The sequence below is a fragment of the Pararge aegeria genome, chromosome 13 (genome assembly GCF_905163445.1).
Source record: "Pararge aegeria chromosome 13, ilParAegt1.1, whole genome shotgun sequence".
Lineage (NCBI taxonomy): Eukaryota > Metazoa > Arthropoda > Insecta > Lepidoptera > Nymphalidae > Pararge > Pararge aegeria.
Window position 1 is genome coordinate 5148859 of NC_053192.1, and position 20614 is coordinate 5169472.

Here is a 20614-nt window from a genome sequence, read left to right on the forward strand (position 1 = left end):
CAACTCTTTTCAAACATAATTTAACTTACTGTTTAACTTACTGTTCTTTGTCTTGGAAAGATGATAGCCAAGCGTCCGGTTTCCATGCAATCTGGCCATTAAACCCACCGGCTACTTTAATGCGGCTTGGCGGGCGTGGAGAATAGTTGCAGTTTATAAGAAAAACATACCTCTAGTCCATACCGTTTTGTCGCTTTGAGGTAGGTTAGCTCCGTCCGACAGTATACTACGGGTAGCCCGGGCATCTAGCAAAGATAACAACTGCGACATACATTGCTGGTTTTTAATTAGGATATAACCCTTTTATATTTCCTATGCCCTAAAGACGAGGCCTGTGGCCATTAGTAGAACATTAATATGCTGCGGATGATAGTAATGATGTTACCCACTTTAAAGAAGGGGGAGTCACACGTTACTGCCATTATTTCTCCGACATTATTGAGGTCACAGGTCTTCTTAGCCGGGTGGTTATCTCAATTCGTTTAATGCTCGGCCAATTATACGGTTCATCATATTCCACTGAAAGGTGGTTTTGCTTTAGTTTATTTAGAGCACTATTAACCGATTTAAGCGTAATACTGCAATCGTAAACAGCGTGTTAATAGTAATAATCCATAGGATATATGGCAGCTGCTTTCGTTACAGGCACGGAGAGCGTAATTTTACGGCTAATAAAACAGCAAATGGATGGTGCTGTCTTAGCTAAACGCTAAATTCCTAATGAGGATGAGTTAAATCCAGAAGTAGAATAGCTATTTTCTTAACTAATATTTTAAACAATATATTTTACTTAATATTTCAACTGACTTCCAAAAGGAGTTATTAAATTCAACGTTGATGACAAGAAGGTAACTACTTCATATTTTCGATATTAATTTAATCTCTTATTTCACTAATAAACTTACTGTTTCGTATGGTTTATCGAATCAAATCAAAAATACTTTATTGCACACAAGAAAAAACAAAAAATAATAGAGACAAAAACAACAAAGGTACAATTAAATATGTGTAACAAAGGCGGCGGTTTATTTACATATTATTCAGGTTGACTCTTCAGTGATCTTACGCAATCATTCAAAGGCAAAGTCAATATTTATTTATTCAAATCGGCACATAGATAAATAATAATAATAAATAAATATACTACGACAATACAGTCATCGCCAACTAGTCCCAAAGTAAGCGTTGCTTGTGTTATGGGTACTAAGATTAGTGATGAATATTTTTTATGAATAATATACATAAATACTTTTAATATATAGATAAACACCCAGACACTGAAAAACATTCATGTTCATCACACAAATATTGTCCAGTTGTGGGAATCGAACCCACGGCCTTGGACCTAGAAAGCAGGGTCGCTGCCCACTGCGCCAATCGGCCGTAAAATGATTGCACTTTTGATGCGTAAATTACATGTAAAATATTACATAGAAGTCAGTGAGATTCGTGGTTAGGATAGTAGTATTTTCTTATTATTTTCCCTCATTTAGCAAATACTATCTGTTTCTTTTCATCCGCATTTAATTTAATTGTTTTCTCGGGCTCTTAAGTATTCTCTTATGTTCTTCATGATATCATTTATTTCATACACTTCATTGTACACCGACGATGTAATCTATGTCCGCACCAAATTTTATTTAAATCTGATGTCGTGTAAGTTAGAAGTGAAAAAGTCAATAACAAAATTAGTTAATTTAGAATCTGGTTCCCGCGTTTTTCGTCCGCGTTTATTACGGTTTCTAATCAAAACCGTGGGTTTTCCAGGAATAAAAAGTAGCCCATGTTACTTCCTTATCAACTAACTCTTGGTTAACATTTCGTTGTTTAGTAACACAATTTCGCATTGATAATATTAGTAAGTATTATGCATATTATTCATTTAGGAAAAGTTGAGTTGAACTTTTTGATGCTTTGTCAATGCTATGTGCACTTGTAATTGACGTGAATATCAGTCCATGTTTGTGTGTGTGTGCTATATCTAAAAATGTGTAATATGCAAAGTATTAGTGCTCTTAATAAATAAATAAATAAATATTATCGTTAACAGATATTATTATACAATCGTAAGTAAAAATACAGATATACCTTTTCTTGTATATTAACATCGTGGATAATTCTACTGTTATGCGAACTTGGCTGGTAGTAAGCAATAATTGCCAAGTCACTGTAAGCATACAAATTACATGAAGTGTATCCGCACTTTGCCATTGGTATACGAACGCAAGCCTACACGGCGGGGTCCATTAGCGGCGAGATAATCAAAGGTCAGGTTTGGAGACCGACGGACGGTCAGTGGTATGTGACCTTTAGCTTACGGTTAAGTGCTTCTGTTGTTAGCTTCGACTCTTGCATCCAGATATAAAGATATCAAATTTGACGTCCGATTGGCGCAGTGGGCTGCGACCCTGCTTTCTGGGCTTAAGGCCGTGAGCTCGATTCCCACAACTGGAAAACGTCTGTGTATAAGTATTTATGTATATTATTCATAAAAATATTGATCAGTCATCTTAGTACCCATAATACAAGCTACGCTTTCTTTGGGGCTTGATGGCGATGTGTGTATTGCCTTAGTATATTTATTTATTTATATCAAAACACTCACCATAAATAAGCTGGTGGTAATATCTGTTTTTTTTATTATATCTCAACCGTAGTAATATGTAGTAGTACAGCTTTTTAGACAAACTCGTGAGCGACCGAATTCTGACCACACTTGCTACAGCAAAAACTGACGACCACTGAGGCATTCGCGAGGAAAACTGCATGACTGAGAGTTCTCCATAATGTTCTCAAAGGTGTATGGAGTCCCTTTTCATTGTGAGGGGACACCCGTGCCTTGTAGCGGGCCGTTGATGGGTTGATATGATGAACTAGACAAGTAGTGCAAATTGGTATTCATGATGAATACCAATTTGCACTACTTGTCCAGTTTCCCAATTCCCAATCCCCATGTCCCAATACGAAAGAATTATTTAAAAAACATTACTTCAGTTCAAATTAATGCTAAACGTAGCTATTTCACGATAGCCATTTTTACGGTTTTTTAATTAATACATTTTAGTTACCTATAACACTTTTAGGATATCCTTATTATTGGGTGTCCATTCCGAACGTGAGACAGTGGTTATAATATATCCGGGCTTACAAAATCCCGCGTAGTTTTTAATCAAACTCGCCTTGTGATAGTAACCTAGTCTTATATCCCCTTGCGAGATGTTGTGATATTGGCCGGCAAAGTAAAGGTCAACGTTACTGTAATATGGGAGCCTTTATACTACGTCATTAAATTAGTAGAAATTTATAATTTTTATCACATCAACTAAGTAATTACCACTTTATTATTTAACAATATGGCAATTTGCCGCAAACTCAGCCTTACGCTGTCCATTGGCAACAATGCTCAGCGCTGATTTTCATTCTGCTCCAGCATCAAACAATGAAAATAACCGCGTATTTTTATAATAATAAGAGTTAGAAATTTTAATAAAAAATTGTAAAAAAAAGGTAACAAAAAAAAGAACAAAAAAAACTAAAACAATTCGTACATATTTAACAGTAAAAAGTTGTGAAAGTAATTGTAGAATAAAAATATATAAAGCAAATAAATTTAGAAACTGAATTTATGAAATATACCAACTTATTATTTTATTTTATTATTACTATTATTTATTATTATTTTTTAATTACCAATTAATTATTTAAAACAAAACTTATTTGGCATAGCTACTAAAACTAGCTGCATCGATTTGTAAGCTAAGGTAGAATGTTTATAATTTTCACCTATTTGCAATAAGTTAAGGTTGTTTAGTTTTGCTTTATATTGCTTTCGTAATAAAAACCATAAATTTTCGAAACAAAATACGATCGTGTCGTCGTATATAATGGATGGACTATTTGAGCGGACAAACAATATCAATTTATAGAATTATATTTAGTAACTCGCGAATAATCTATCGTTAATTATAGTGATGTATTTAATTACATATTATTTATTGCACTATAAGAGATGTATTAAACACAATTTTTATTAAGAATCGCGAGCATTTATAAAATGTTATATTCGTAAAAATCCGTAGAAAAAGTTTAGGTACACTCGTAATAACTGTTTTAAGTACCTAAAATTAGCATGTTTTAATTGCAAAAATATGATATCAGTACACCGTTTATAGTTCAGGAAACGGTCGCCGGGGACCGGATTCTTAACCTTTATAATAATTTAATTACCAAATTGATTCTAACAAAGGAAACGAATAATTACACGCGTTTCTAATAGACCAATGTAACGAATCGATAAATGTGAAGTCATATTTGGTGTATGCTTTGTTTTTAGATAATCATATAGAAAATAAATATACGATTCTTTCTTTTATATGTATTTTTTTTCTTATCCTACTCGTAGCTTACAGTCTATGAGGTAACAGCGAGTCTGACATATGTTATTATCTAGCCACAAAAAAAAACGTGTTGACGTTTTTAGATGGGTACTAGAGTTTTATTGGGTTATGAATTCTATTTTATTTATGAATTTAATTTTATTAATTACTAGAAACTTTAAAATAATTTTAATATTATTTTATTTTATGAATCGTCGTTAACATTTTCAAAACTCTTGTATCATCATCATTATAATTAAAATTATTACAATTTAAAATAGAAACTATCGGTTCATGGCTACTGAAATAGGCAATAAGCAATTTTGATTTGAAGTTATTTAAATATCTCGTGAATAACGCATCAATTGTAAGTTTACTTTTATATCTCGTTGTGCTAATATTGCGTTAATTATCAATCGAGAAGAGGTTATAAATAAGATGTATTTGTTTTGTGGAACAAATTTGTAATGCTTTATCTTTTCATTACGCAATATCGGATTCCTGTCGTAATCTGTTCATATAACTTATACAAAACAATTTCGATGTTTCACATCTGCCAGTTTGTTATTAGGCTTATACTATACTTATATACATGCAGTATATAACCTATGTTCATTTCAATCTAATGTTGTATTTTGTTGTTTCAGGTAAACCTAAGCAAAGTCATCTAATCTACGGTGATTATAGTAAAGAAACGTCTTACTTCGGTATATCACTCAAATAAGTAATTATACGAGAACATGCCAGCTGATTTTAAAAGATTACTAATGCTTTAAATCCGAAACCTTAAGGGACTTAGTAAAAATGGCATTACGTCGGAATAGATTTGTCACACTCCAACTGGCAAACAGGCTGCCATTGGAAAAAGTGGCAAATGGCAGAGCGTGCAAAAACATTGCATAAATTGCAACGTTATGTCACGTTTTTTATAAAGGCCCCCGTAGCGCCAATTGCTTGCCCTTTATATATACACACCAGTGGCGTCCACAGAATTTTTGACTAGGGTATGCATAAAGCAGGTACATGGCATAAAATGGAAATTTCCCTCTCCAATGCGTCTTATATAAAATACTTTGGGTATGCAGTGCTTTTGCGCATGTATGATATGCACGCCACTGATACACACAAGTACTGCCTAACCATATATATATATAGTATAGAGATGAACGTAGTAGACCTTTGTGTCTACTTCGCACGCCACCAAGTTTACTGCGCCACCACGTCAGATATTCCAGTCGAATAAAAACTAATAAACTAGGTATTTTAATAGGGTAGCTAATAAATTATTGCATGGTCTGAAACGGGTGCTGATGAGCCACTAGTCTCGCATACCTATATAAGTTATGAGGCGGGCCGAGACCATTTTTCTTCCGCCATGCAATCGGGAGGAAGCCAGGGGCCAGTTTGACGGGTTTACATCGCCTTCACTTATATAGAGATACTGAGCTCTATATAGCAGTTTAAATTCCTCTAATTTGTATTAATGACGTCCGATAAGAACGACTCTCAATGTTCACGTTGGTTCTGCATCAGAAAAATGTATGCTCACTTTCTTAGTTTACATAATCTTTGTGGTTTCAGCGTTTCATAATTGAAAAAAAAATGACAATAAAACCGACTTTTTGAAACAACTAAAAAGCAAGAAATAAATATTTTCTACAACCCTTTTATATGGTATTAGTTCACTTTTATATAGTATTAATGAAAGTATCTAGTTATCTTCCACACTTTACCTGGTAATGACTTGAAAATGTTGTAGATAATGTCTTTATTTCTGGCTTTTTAGTTGTTTTAGAAAGTTTTTTTTTTTTGTCACAAATAATTTTTCCATACTTTAGTGGATAATTTTGCAATTATCTCAACCAAATGCCATAGTAGCCAAATGTCAACTGCTCATAAACTTTTACAAAATATTGCATTAAATTAAACTTTTGTATTAAAATCGGATGAAAAACATTAGCTTTCATTCTTTTATATATGACCTACGCCCACGCCGATTTAATTTTATCACAATCGGGCAATATATCGGAATGTAATAAAATTGGTAACACGGTAGCATTTATTTGTTATTCACGAATTATTCAAAACGATTTGATGATTGTCTCCGAATTGATTGATATACTTTGATTAGTGATTTTCTAATGTTATCTTGACATTTCAATAAAATTTAAATTAAATACCTATAATATACAGATAATACATTCATTAGTTCCTTGCATGTCTTTGATTTCCAACCTACCCGGTCATTTGTTAAACAAACCTTTACGCAGTATCGTATTAACTTTAAAACAGTAACAGTTTTTGGCTATTTTTTTCCCTAAGTAACTAATAGTGTCATATTTCGCAAGAGTGTTCTATATTTATTTATTTATTAAGAGCATTAACAACATCGAAGCGGTGATAGCTCAGTGGGTAGAACTTCGACTTCCCTTTAGGGGGGCCGAGTTCGAATCCCAGCTCGCTCGTCTAACTTTTCTAAGTAATGTGCGTTCTAAGCAATCATAATACCACTCGCTTCAACGGTGAAGGAAAACATCGTAAGAAAACCTGAGAGTCCTCCATACTGTTATTAAAGGTGTGTGGAGTTTTCCAATCCGCACTGGACCAGCACGGTGGATTACGGCCTTAACCCCTCCTTATTGTAGAAAGAGACAAGTGCCTTGTAGAGGGCCGCTAATGGGTTGATATGATGATGACAAACAACATGCTTTTAAATATAGCACACACACAATAACACGTCAATTACAAGTGCACAGAAGATTGACAAAGCGTCATATTGTAATTGTAATTTGGCATAAAATCGTTGGAAAAAAAAACAAAAAAAATAACACATAACGAAATTATAAGTATAATATCCTTAAAAGTTCCGCTACAGAATTATAAACTGTACAGAACATTTGCTAGATAAAATGTTCTCGCATCGCTCATGGCATCCCCAAAAGCAAGCAGGTCCCGCGGCGAAACTAAATAAAATTAAAATGATTATTAATAGAACAGTCGGCCTCTGCCCTACGGTGGGCATAAATAGCAATCGTATGCTAACTAAATTAACACTGATCAGTTACTTTTAACTAAAATGTTATTAGGCTCAACCATTTTCAAATACACCACGAAATATTCTAAAGAACATTATATGACATTTATTGAATTACTCTTTAAGTAAATGACGAGCTTTATACCTGTGTTACCGAAGTATAAAGGTGAACGAATGAGGTTCCGTAGAAATTAATGTTACCTATACAATATACGCTGCGGTAAACGCAGCGTAGGTCGCCCCCCAACGCGGTGGGCAGATGACATCAGTCGAGTCGCTGGGCGCCGCTGGAGGCAAGCGGCTCAGGACCGTGGATTGTGGAACTCCCTACAAAAGACAATTGGTTGAAATGATGAAGCAATAGTTTATTGTGTACCACAGAATATAGTTGTAAAAGAACAGATTAAAAAGAAGGAAAGTGACTGACATAGCCCTTAGGGTCATGTTTGTCGGAGGACCGATGGACGATGGAGTCGAAAGGTCCAAGGTCCAAAGACCGCGTATCGGTAAACGGAGTGTCGCACGTCTTCCAACTAGGTGAAGCGAAGCGACTAGGTGGATGCACTTGAGCTGATGGTGATGATAAGTAGGGATTTAAACGTGGCGGACGGATATTAGTTGTTTATTTATTTAAAAAACTTTATTACATAATAAAGGAAACACACACAGGAACACTTAATTTAACATAAATTATTATTACTATTATTAAATTCTTTATTGCACTCACAAAAACAAAGGTGTGCAAAGGCGGTTTTATCGCTAAAGCGATCTCTCCCAGACAACCTTTGGCGATTTGGCTTTGGGTTGGTGCGGCAATAAAAATTTCTACCTACATAAAAATATTGCAAACTAAACTACATACATGGTAAAAATTCTAATACTAAACAAATTATGTGCAAAAGGCACTATAATATCAAATGAAAAAAAACATGTGAAATTATAGTTGTCAACTATAATTCTCCCACGGATCCCCAAAAAACACTCCCCAGCCACCAGGTGGTCGCGTGAATAACAAAATGTATTTTTCAAAATTATTGGATAGCGCGTTGTAAGTAAATAGGTAAGGCTGAGTCCAAAAGAGTTAAAAGGTTTTTAAAGCGTTCTTATCATATTGAAATCTTCATAATGCTCGTGTACTACACAGGCTAGATACACTTTTATTTTGCTAGGAAATCTACGGGTGATAAGATCTAAAGCAAGCCATCACTCAAATCTTTAATTTCTTGTTTTCAATTAACCTTAGCACTTTTGCTTGCCACTGATGTACATCATTTTCTAGACAAACCTTTTTTATGAATTTAGGTAAAAAAAACGTCACAAGTTTCGTCAACCGATTTTTTATTATTATACATTATTATTTAGTGGAAAAAACTTACGACAAGAGGAATTTACGACAACATTACTGCGTCTTTTTCACGTTCTGTGACGGCTGACAAAATAACATACAGATATGTTTATAGGAATTGTTATCGTAATTATCAATATATTGTTAATATGTAAATGAATTGGTTACAATAATTCAAATCTCGATAAATAATTATACATGTAAATAAATATAAAATACTCAAAAGAAAAAATAACATCAAAACCACCTGTAGCCAAAAGCTTTAAATTTCTTTTTTTCAACACAAACTGCAAGTTGGTGTTATAATTTTGCTAACCGTTTTTGTATAGAAATCATCAACCTTAGAAATCGTTATAAATCTATTGTAAATAAACAGAATCAAACACAAGCAGCACGTTAAATATTTATTCTTGTAAATATAAGATATTTGACTTGCGTACTTTCACCGTCGTAAAATACGGCCCTTAATTGGCGTGATTTTGATAACTGTCACAAGACTCGTGCAAATATATTACAGGTTATAGCTTAATCCCGATACTCTGAATTGATTGATGACTATTAATTCATCGTAGGATAGATAGTTATAACTATTCAATAAACTATCTGGAAAGAACCCGAAAAAACTGTTGGAATATAGAAGAATTGCATTGAACTTATACAGGTGAGTTAGTTATAACACAGACATAAAGATAACCTCGCGTATGTGAACTAAACCTTATCCTGAGTGACCTCAGTTACCCCGTCGCGTGATAATTGATTGGAAACGACAACATCCAGCCAATGATAATTACTGACATGCAATAATCATTGAATATTTTAATTTAATTCCAACGAGCGCTCAATTGGGCCGTTATAACTGTTTAATACTTCGCATGAATATTGATCGCGACTGTTATTTTAATTTAATTTTCTTTAATAAGCATTCAGGAAAAGGAAATGCTTGGGCAGGTTATATTTTTACAACACCTACAATGAACTATTCGAAACCATGCAAAAAGTACGTCCTTACTGACACAAATTGTCGGGCTGAAAAAGTATTTACTGTTAACATGTTCTTATTATGTTTTTTTTTAATGTCAGTTTAGTAAAATAACTCGTAGTTTTACTACGACATCCAAAGTTTATAATTAATATACAAAAAAGAAAGCAAAATTATATCCACCCACTTGCAGTCTCTTTTTAAAACTAAACAAGAGCTTTTGGCTACAGATGATTTGATGTTTTTTATTTTTCTTGTTTATTTTATATTTTAAAAAAATAACTAATCTCCTCTCATATTTCGTACATGTATAATTATTTTCCTTTATTCTATTAAAGAAGATAGGTATTTATGAAGTACAGGAAACATTTGTTTCAGACGCATACTTCTACCATTTTTTAAGCTTATTTGAAAGGGCATAAAAGAGTTGAATGGAGTTATTTATCAATTACCAGATGTAATTGTTAAATCGCCCATAATTTTTTTTTCCAAAAATTAAGGCTACTGATGCAGTAAATAGTCTTTACATACGAGTAGGTATTACATTCTTGACTAAAACAATTCATATAGGTACTGTATTTGAAATACCATCCCACGATCTCATGTCATGCAACAACATTCTATAATCACCTGATCAAATCTCAATTCTTAATGGTATGCCTAATTATGGCAACTGATATAATATATATTCTATGATATTATCAAACTTTAAATTCCTAACTGTGAACACGATGCCCAAAGTTCACAAAAATACCACGTGTCGATGCAATATTACTAAAAAAAACATCCAAAATGACACCTCAAAGGTCCCAAGCAATCCCAAACATAATGAATATCAATTCGCCGGGAGGCAGCGTTAAGTCGCTCACTACCTGAAGTTTTTGTACTCTGTGATAACTCAGGTCGGCAGTGCGCCGGCGCAGCTTGCCACGGCCGCGCGTGTTTACTGTGTGGAAATTACACCTTACGGGTTATGTACCATGTGTATCGAGTTTACACTTTGAACCCGCGCGTTTGTCACTTTGTCGTGTCCTTTGCACCACTCGTGTTTTCCTAGTACGGTCACGTGTTTGTGTTTGGTTGTTGAAACAAATGTAGAACTATTTTTCGTTTATGTTTGCCTAGTGCTCCAATTAAAAGTGCATCTGACTCTGAAACTGTTTTTCTTAACTAACAAATGCCCTTACTGCATTTACTTTTTGTGTGTTAGTATTTAAAATAAACTTTAAAAACAAAGGATTTATCTGTGAACTTCTTAGTATACATTGATTTTTGTGGTGGAATTTATGTGGTTTTTAGACGCTGTTAAAAATAATATGTCTACTTTAGAATTTAATAAAATTGAACTCTGAAATATGAGATATTTTAAAGTTGAACTGTTAGTTGCTTAAAAGTGACAATATTAGATTATAGTTTTGTATGCGAAAGCATAACTTGAACAGTTTGGTTGAATATTGTGCAAAGTATTAGTGATGTACTTGAAGATGTATATAAAATCGGAGCGATTCTATCAGCAGCCTGACAACCAGCCGCTTAAAGAGGAGGACAGGTGTTTCTCGGATTATGACGAGGAGTTAGACGACCGTAAGTTAAACGTAATCTTTTTATTTATGTAATACAGTATATACAAAAATACGAGTAGCTTATCTATAGTTTGCCCAACAACCCTGATATACCTGCCACTTCACTTACGGTCTTTAAACCTATGTACTTGTTTACCGTAATAAAAATCATTAAGGCATCGATTGTGTACTTGGAACAATTATAGAAAAGATGAAAAAATTAAAAATCTCTTAAAGCCTTATACGGTTATAAATTTGATTTCACTTACTTTCAACGCATAAAATTTTTTCTTAGTTAATCAAGACGTTTTGATAGATATTTTTTTGTACTCAGGATGGATGAGAAGACAATTACAATTTTCTTTAGGTATGCCAGTTATCGAAAGTAAATTAAGGATACATTTAGGTAAAATCAATTTTAATTGAGTAAAAATATCTGTTCATATAATGCAGAAAACAATTATACACTGCACGCACTATTCGCATTTTACGCGTTGATGTCTTTAGTAGCGAGTGAGCTATGGGTTAAATGCTTTCTTTCGATAAACGTAATTTAATAAAACTAAATTAATCTGTCTAGTTTGTATAGTGGTTGGCATATCCAACGGTGGCTCATGTGGTCTTAGGTTCGATTCCGGGGTCGGCCAAAAATAAAACGTATTGGGTTTTTTTTTTTTGTTAAAATTCACCGTACCAGCCTAAAGCTGAGCCCGACCCCGTTTGCTTAGTATTTGGTTTTTGACATATAGCATGCTTTTAATAGCACACTATTCTGACTTTTGAAACTGCTTTTTATATCTTATCTTAAGATAGGTTTTACTCACGTTGGTTACCTACAATTTTCTTCGTTATGTAAAGACAGGCAAGATAGTTGAGCAAAATTATCAGGAAAATAATGCGAGTGTCAATTTCTATTATCGTTAAAAAAGATTTATCTTATATCTGTTAAATCTTTACCATTATGGGACTATTAGGCTGCGGGAGTACTAAAGAAGTTTATGAGTGGCAAATTTGAAGGGCATGGAGGCCAAGAACTATATAGGAGTTGGTGGAGGTACAGAGTTGAAAGAAAAATAAGGGTTTTCGAAGTTTGTACAAGAAGGAAGCTGCAGCCGACCGCCTCCGATTGAGAAATTTGAACGACCAATCTTAGGCCAACCCAGAGCTGTAGAACTTGTATGGTTATAACCAGAATATTAGAATTAGACGATCTTCCTGGCACAGTGGTGAGCGCTGTGATTATAAGTGCATACTCCCGAGTTCTATCCTCGCCAGGGAAAATTTATTATTTCAATAGTTTCCCTGTTCCGGTTTAGAGAGAGGCTCCAGCCATGGCTAGAAACTATCATAATATAATAACTACCATGATACCCCATATTGGTAACTCGCTACCGTCTCAACTCGCTACGTCGGTATCATCACTTTAAGAATGTAGTTAAGTACTATCTGGTAGTTAAATAATAATAAAAAATAAAAAAATTAGAGTGCCAGTGTTGTTTTGGACAATTAGTGTTATTTATTCATTAACAGTTTGACTGCCCATCAACAGTTCAGTTCATCCACAGTTGTCACAGTTGTCACAGGCGGTCAAACTGTTAATGAATAAATAACACCAGGGCGATCAAGCGAATACGCTCAGCATCAGTTGGGTCGCAGAAGTAATAAATAAGTGAAATCCGTTTCGATCAAGTAATCTCTTCGGTGAATTAAATGCAGGAAAACTATTTTTTTAGCGCATGCGCGGTTAGCACGCGATGCGTTGATGTCTTTTATACGGCGGTGCGACGGCCGGCGCACGCCACGCTTTCTTTAATACATTAACATTTGATATTGAAAAGTTATTGCTCGATTATAGTTACTTTAACTGTTACTACCTAGTGAATTTAGCAGCATGCTTCTGGGTTCGATACCCGGACAGGGGTGAAAATAAATAGTGTTTTGTCAATCAAGTCAATTGATTTTCTGAGAAAAGTCTTGTTTTTATTATTTCAGCTGGTGCGGATACCAGCTTAAAGTAAAAAATAGTTTTTCCTCCAGCTCTTCTCGGACCGTACATCAAGCTATGATATATCCGATTTATTATTACCAACGTGTCATGATGCGTAATTAACCTCAGCTTATTAACATAGCACTGCTGCATCGGCTTTTTATCTCATAGGATATCTCATTTAGATCATTTAGAGCTCAGACCCATCACGCTGCTCCAATGCGTGTTGGCGGTTTTTAACCACTAACAAACAGAAATAAGACTTAGCTTTTCGGGGCACGAAGGTGGACACAACCAATTTCTACAGAGTTTTTTTTACAGAAAACTCCAATACGAATTTTTGACCAATTATGTGAATCCTAGAATCCAAGACCTCGTAATCCATAGTTAATCATGCTAACAACTACCCGAGGCAACAGTTGATAAATAGCTATAATTATTAATAAGTTCTATACATATTATATCGTAAAGAAACCTTTTAAATGCTATCAATATACCTGTCTCACTTTAATCCGGATTTCAGTATACTGGAAATTTTCAGCTATAATTTAATGACATCAAAACTTTGGTATTACTGTTACATATTTCTCTTAACACAACATACCGTACCAAAACAACATTCATTATGAAAAGACCGGTTATTTAAACTGGTACATAAAAAAATATTACGAAAGCGTTTATTCAAAGAGGAACATAAAGAAAAAAATTAAAAAAAAGGTAAAACTAAGCTCAACAAAATTAAATATTGCCTGCGCCACTACTTTCACAATTTTACCCAAAACCAGGTAACCTTAAGACCTTCAACAATGGCTTACCCTCGACGGCAAAAAGGTAAATACTTAGTGGTGCCAATTAATGGCAAACAAAAACTGTTCGGTCGGATCAAAGACTTTTTGGGAAAAAGTGCCAGATTTGGGAGAGTTCTGTTAAGCGTTTATATTTTTATATTCCCCTTAAAATAGTCCAGATTATTTTCTATTGTTTTTGACTCTTGTCCTTTGTATTTTTATAGTCCGATTTAAATAGTCAAAATTGTTTTTATTGTTTTGGGCGCTTACATGTGTTTCAGGTCAGGTTAGGGAGAATGTTACACTTCGCCAGCTAACATTTCGTGGTTATTACATACAAACCAAACCAAGTTTGGATTGGTAGCCATCACACTTTGAGAACACATGGGGAAGTTTCATGCATGCAGGTTTAATCACAATGTTTCTCTTCACCATTAAGGCAATTTACTATCACTTTATATGCTTCAATTAAAAACGCACGTAACTCCGAAATGGCTAGAGGGGTGTGCCGGGGATCAAGCTAAGTCCCTATGAAAGTGGGCCAAAATATTAAGCACTAGGCTAACAAAACAGTAGGCTGAAATATTAACGGCTAGGCTAACAATATATATATGCCTTTGGTTAAACGTGCGAAACTGAGAGAGTCAGCTGTTTTTTTTTTATGTAACCACTTACATCAATGCACATTACCCTGCAAGTAGTTATTAAACCAGACGTATCATTTAATTAAACAAACAAAACAAAACTGCAAACCTTTTGTTGCATGAATAAGGCAATTAGGTACACTTTCACCTAATTTTCTTTCTTATTAAATCATCATGAAGCCGCCAAAGCCATAGACTGTCTTATATAAAACTTATAAGTGATGCAAGTCGATTGTAAGTATGTTAATTTAACATTTATACTACATTATTACATTTCAATACGTGAAGTAATTACATCCAATTTTAATGTAATATGTAGCAACCATCTAGCGAAGTTTGATTAGTACGTATAGCGGGTGCCACGTTAAATGAGCGCTTATGTGCAGGCATTTTTTTCATTCACTTTTCTAGGGAAACAAACTGTACTTTTTATTATAACAGTTGTTTTTATCGTATACACCAAGAAAGTTTCCTCACCTTCGTTATACAAAACATTAACCTTAATGTTCTGATTAAAGGCAACTCAATAATTAAAAACTCAAAAGTGATTATCATATATTTCAGTAGTTATTAATAGTTGTATGTATAATTAATAATACAATCTATTATATGTTCTTGGCCACCGAATAGTATAGTAATAAATATTAGTTACAATCAGGATGTTTTCTAGGCATAAATACAAGTTCACTATACATACTTCATTTTGCATCAAAAACAAATCCTATTTAAATTTAAACTATTATCGTTCACCACGATCACGGCATTTAAAAGTCAAATCAAGTATAAATGATCCAATCCGAAATTAAGTCATAGTTTTTGTCATGCGGTTTCTGACATCGAGACTGTAGATAACGCAAAATCGTAACACAAAACGCAGTGTGTAAACGAAGCTGTTAGAAGTCGTGCAATATTGAATTCATTAGCAGCTTTACTAAACTATCAGTTAATATGTTGGATATAAGTTACTTTGTAAAAAGTTTCGTGTAGGTAAGTCATCTATAAAATGATTATGATATTATAGGTACATTTTTTTATATTTATCGTTGGCTATGGTTGGCTTTATATATAAAAATACAATTTTAACTAGCTTGAAAATGATCAGATAATCATAGGTAGCTGTAATCGGGTAATAAAGAAATGTTATGTTCGAGAGGAGGAGGAAGCTCCAGCTTTTTGAAAGGATTTGATGACAATGACCGTTTCCTCAAGAATTCTTGAAATTTCTGGGCCCCCCAATTGTGACCTACGAAATCAAAAAAGTTTCACTCGGTAAGAGGACTTAGTAGAATAAGTCTTAATAATTTCATTAGCTCTAGTTGAGTATTTTTAAAGTAGCTTTAATGAAAAAAAAAAAAGAATTTTTGCTTTGTATTTAACAACCAAGCAAAGTATTTTTTTGCTCTAAAAAATCAGTTAAAAAAACCTTTTAAAGTAACTTAATATAGTTTTACGCTTTATTAAGTCATATTATAAGAGTAGGTAGTTTACGTAGATCCTTATAACATTTTTCGTCTTCATTTCTATTTTGCTACACATAAAAAGACCTAATGAAGCCTATGAAGGTTACCAATTTTTAAATAAGTATTTACAACTCATTGAACATTAAAAAACCCCCAACCGAATACACTTCCCACAGAATTGCAACAAAAAGGTATTTTTTTTCAAAATCACCCTTATTTCTCTCATTTCGCCCGTTTCACCCCCGTACATGTCCCGACTTGACAGTACTGAGTTTCTAACACCGAAACCAAATTTCAACTGACCAAGCACACAACTAGAGCACAAACAATAATCAACCTTAATCCATTGAATTAAGGATTCTCAACTATTCCACGGTCACGCAGTTTAATTTTGCAATGAGCTATAAAGCATCCCTTATTTCTCAGAAAGGACAATCGCCCCCATTATACCTACCTGACCGTTAGTGAGGGAAAAAACGTGCAGGTAAAATTGACCTGTAGGTTTTCTTAATTTTTTCAATGGGCAGGAAATCGCGACAATGCCACTTCGGTCACGGTGTAGGGTGTCGTCAGGTACGGAGTAAATAGGCTTTGCATGCGCACAATGCAGTAGTAAGTAGGATGCACTTATTGTTATTTGTGCTGAGGATTAAAATGTCCTAAAGCCATGCATTCTTTGGTACTTAAAAACTAAGAAATCTACAGAATTGTATCGCTTTTCGCTTCAATCAGCGTATGTTTGATCCCACTTTCCTAACTAAAACCAACCTACGGCGAAGATTAGTACTAGTTGTCTGAAGGCTGTTATTAAGCTGTTCTTTGCTTAAAATCCCAGCGGCTTTTCGCTACCTAACAGACCTAAAACGAAGTTCTTACTTTCGGTATTAGTATATCCGGATAAGTTCTTCTGACTTTAACGAATGTAGTCATCGACGTTACTTTCGTGTCGAAAAATACATATGAACGCTTCAAAAACCGAACTACAATCGGCCCAGTATTTTTTCCGAATATCTAATGGTAATATTAAAATAAATCACATAAATACGAAAACAACGTATCTATCGGTGTCTCTTGTTTTAATATTAATAATAGGTATTCGGTAAAATACTGGAACACCAATCCGCATTTGGTCAGCGTGGTGGTACCATATAGAAGTGGGTGCACTGGGTTTCTTACCAGAGTTGCATATCCTGGTAAGAAACCCAGTGCAGCAGGAAATTGCATATAATGCCAAAAATCCTCCTCTTATACGAGCTATATCTAAATGATAGGGTAGGCAGTGCTTTTGTGCATGTATTAATTGCACGCCACTATATACAGTACATTCGGTTAGGCAATACGTTGTGGATAACAATTATGTTACAGGTAAGTTCTAAAAGGTAAGAAAACTGAGTTCACAATCCCCAGTGTCAGTTAAACTTTAAAACAACAAATCGGTGCGTGGGACCCGTGATACGAATTAAAAGAAAAACCGGTATTGTACCATTTGCATGAAACACCGATAATTTTCCCCGGTCATTATAACTAATTTGTTATTCAGTTGATACGCGAGTGCATTATCGAATAAATTTCGACGGGCAAGGTCGGGGTCGGGGCCTAGGTTTAGGTCGCCGGGGTGAGAGAGGTCACCGGAGATCGTGGGAGGGGCGGTGCTGATGTTGACTCATCCGAGGTTCGATACCTCCGACATTTGAGCCTCGAGCTCGACCGTATCGCGAGTTGTTGCTTTTTTTTACGATACGACTTTGGTTAACAGCTTATAAGAAGGTCGGTGAATTTCTTACATTATATGAAAAATTATGAAAACTAAGCTTAATTTGCTATGCAACGACTTAACAAATTATTCATTGTAAAGTCAACATCTCCTGAGGATACTTCGGTTTCGGAGCGAAACGTGCGTACATTGGCCAAAGATCTGTTTGGTGTGGAGTATTACAATGAAGGAATTATAAATGACACCATACAGATTCTCCTGCTTTTCGCGGAGTATGTCAAATTAAGCCCAAATTTCACAATACATTATGGAATTCTGCAAAGTTCTATCCAATTATACGAAAAACTGTTTTGCGTTATGTACCTAATAAAATTTATAATTAAATTGTAGACTAGATGTGTCATCGTCTTCATCGGAAGCCTATTATCATCCCACTGCTGGGAGAGGTGGTTTTAGAGCATAGACCCACCACACTGCTCTAGTTGGTAGGCCTTAGACACCGCAAATTTCTTGATTCAGGGCTTTTTTTAGAATTCATAAACAGAAAATACACAATACCCTATAATTTTTGGCCCGACCCGGGATTCGAACTCAAAACTTCGTAATCCGTAGTTAGTCCGTACCAAGACAACCACTAGCCCGACAAGGCAATCGTGATTTCAAACTATTCATACTACATATATATTTTATTATTTATTTGTACATACACATGTAGTAAATATCAAATTCTTTCAGTCAGTCAGTCATAGAGGGCTGATAAAAAACATAAAATGTCAGCGTCTGTGATATGAGAACCGTGGTTTAGTAAGTAAAGTACTCAGGCGCGATGCCGGAGTACATCCTGCGAATTCCAAAACTGTTATATGCATTTCAAATATATAAATTGGTCTATTAACTTAGTAGCAGGGACAATTATAATTTTAAGAGCAAAAGAACTAAATTCCAGTAAATACAGATTTTCTATTTTATTTTATTTGTATGAAACATATTCCACGCGGTAACTACAAGATTTAAAACACTTTGTAACGTGTTGTTTGAGCAATACAAACCAGTACTGTTTCATTAGTAGGTATTTAAGTGAACTACCCACATATAATATTGGGTTTGGTATGATTTATTATAAAATTCTTCATTCTATAAATTAAGATAAGAAGGCAATCCTCATGAACGTAGCGAAGGTTTTGCTGTATTTATTGCATTTTAATATTACAGTCCTGGTAGCATAACATAACTGATTTTGTACATAATATTATGAGAAAAACTTGGTAATTTAAATTGTGGGCTTTCGAGTTCAAGGCCGTGGGTTCGATTCCCACAACTGGAAAATGATTGTGTGATGAACATTAATGTTTTTCAGTGTCTGGATGTTTATCTGTATATTATAAGTATTTATGAGTATTCATAAAGATATTCATCAGCTATCTTAGTATCCATTACACAAGCTACGCTTACTTTGGGGCTAGATGGTGAGGTGTGTATTGTCGTAGTATGTTTATTTATTTATTATTTAATTTATTTATAGTAGCTAAAGTAGTATTATAAATACCCGCTTTTTAATGAGTATTTATTATTTATAGCAAGGAAACCTTTTTTTTACCTTTTTTATTACGTTCTTCTGTCGTTACACGTTACAACTGCAGACTGCAATGTAGGCATCTGTTTTAATTATTGAACATTACAAATACAGACAGATAGATAAACATATAATGAACCAGTTACGATTAAAGGTAAGTAGCGAATACCTGTGTCTCATAAGGTAACTTGCTTTCCAAATTTCACAATAAGTAACTATTAGTTTATGGTATTTGAACCGACAATGACGAGTTAGTGAGTCAGGATATTTACTAAAACGAGATTACTTTATTCTATAAATACATATAATACGTGCAGTGCGGTGACGGTAGACAGCGTGATGATCCAAATTCTTAAAGAATATCCTTAAGAGGTCTTAACTTACCATGGAAATTTGGAGCGAGATCGATTCGATCTCCAGCAGATTCACCTTAAAACTTTACGTGAAATATGAAATAATTTTCATATTTTGTACCCCGTGTGTGCCCCGCCCATTGTTAGCCCTAAGTACTTTCCTCTACACGACTCCTGGTTTCATCACGTAGAAATAATCCGAGTAAAGCTCTCTCCATCCCCACCCTACCTACCGCGTGCTTGCTTAATTATTTTAAATTTTACTTATAAAGATCCTTGATCACACCTTGATGGTGATAAGAACTTGATGGTGATAAACATATTAAACATTTACTTTATTCAAACACATTCAACCTTTGACCTGTAATCTTAGCACAAGATTTGCCCGCTCACAGTCGAAGAGTCGTTTTCGAGTATGGAAATAGTTGAACATCGGTGTAAAGTGGATCTTATTTGTATAATGTTAAAACTCAAATTTTCCTACAATTCTCAAGCTTGGGCTTTTGACATAACGTTTTTTAAACAAAAATCATAAGTACAAGATTTGCGACTTTAAAACCAGTGAGATAAGATCCGTTTTACTTTGACGATAAAGAGTTAAATACTCGAAAACGGCTCCTCGATTACGAGCTAGCAAATCTCGTACTAAGATTACAGACACAAGATTTTAATGCCCATATTACCTGCATATACCTCGTAACTTAAGCTTTTATTATGAGCATGCTAGAAAGTTAGAATGTCACCAGCGCGATTCCCATGTTAGTGATATTTATGACTATATTATTCCCTCTTATCTCGA

At 34.3% G+C, this 20614-nt stretch overlaps 1 protein-coding gene across 3 annotated transcripts in view; it reads left to right on the forward strand.

The window, feature by feature from the left end:
• Positions 1-20614, forward strand: part of LOC120628729 — a 261237-nt gene that overhangs the window by 133079 nt on the left and 107544 nt on the right. The window contains exon 1 of one of the 3 annotated variants that reach the window (XM_039897313.1): positions 10659-11318. The exons of the other annotated variants lie outside the window; for them this stretch is intronic. Coding sequence (XP_039753247.1) covers positions 11207-11318 — 112 coding nt within the window. The 5' untranslated portion in view covers positions 10659-11206. Of the gene's footprint in view, positions 1-10658; positions 11319-20614 lie in introns of those variants that run through there. 3 annotated transcript variants of the gene reach the window in all.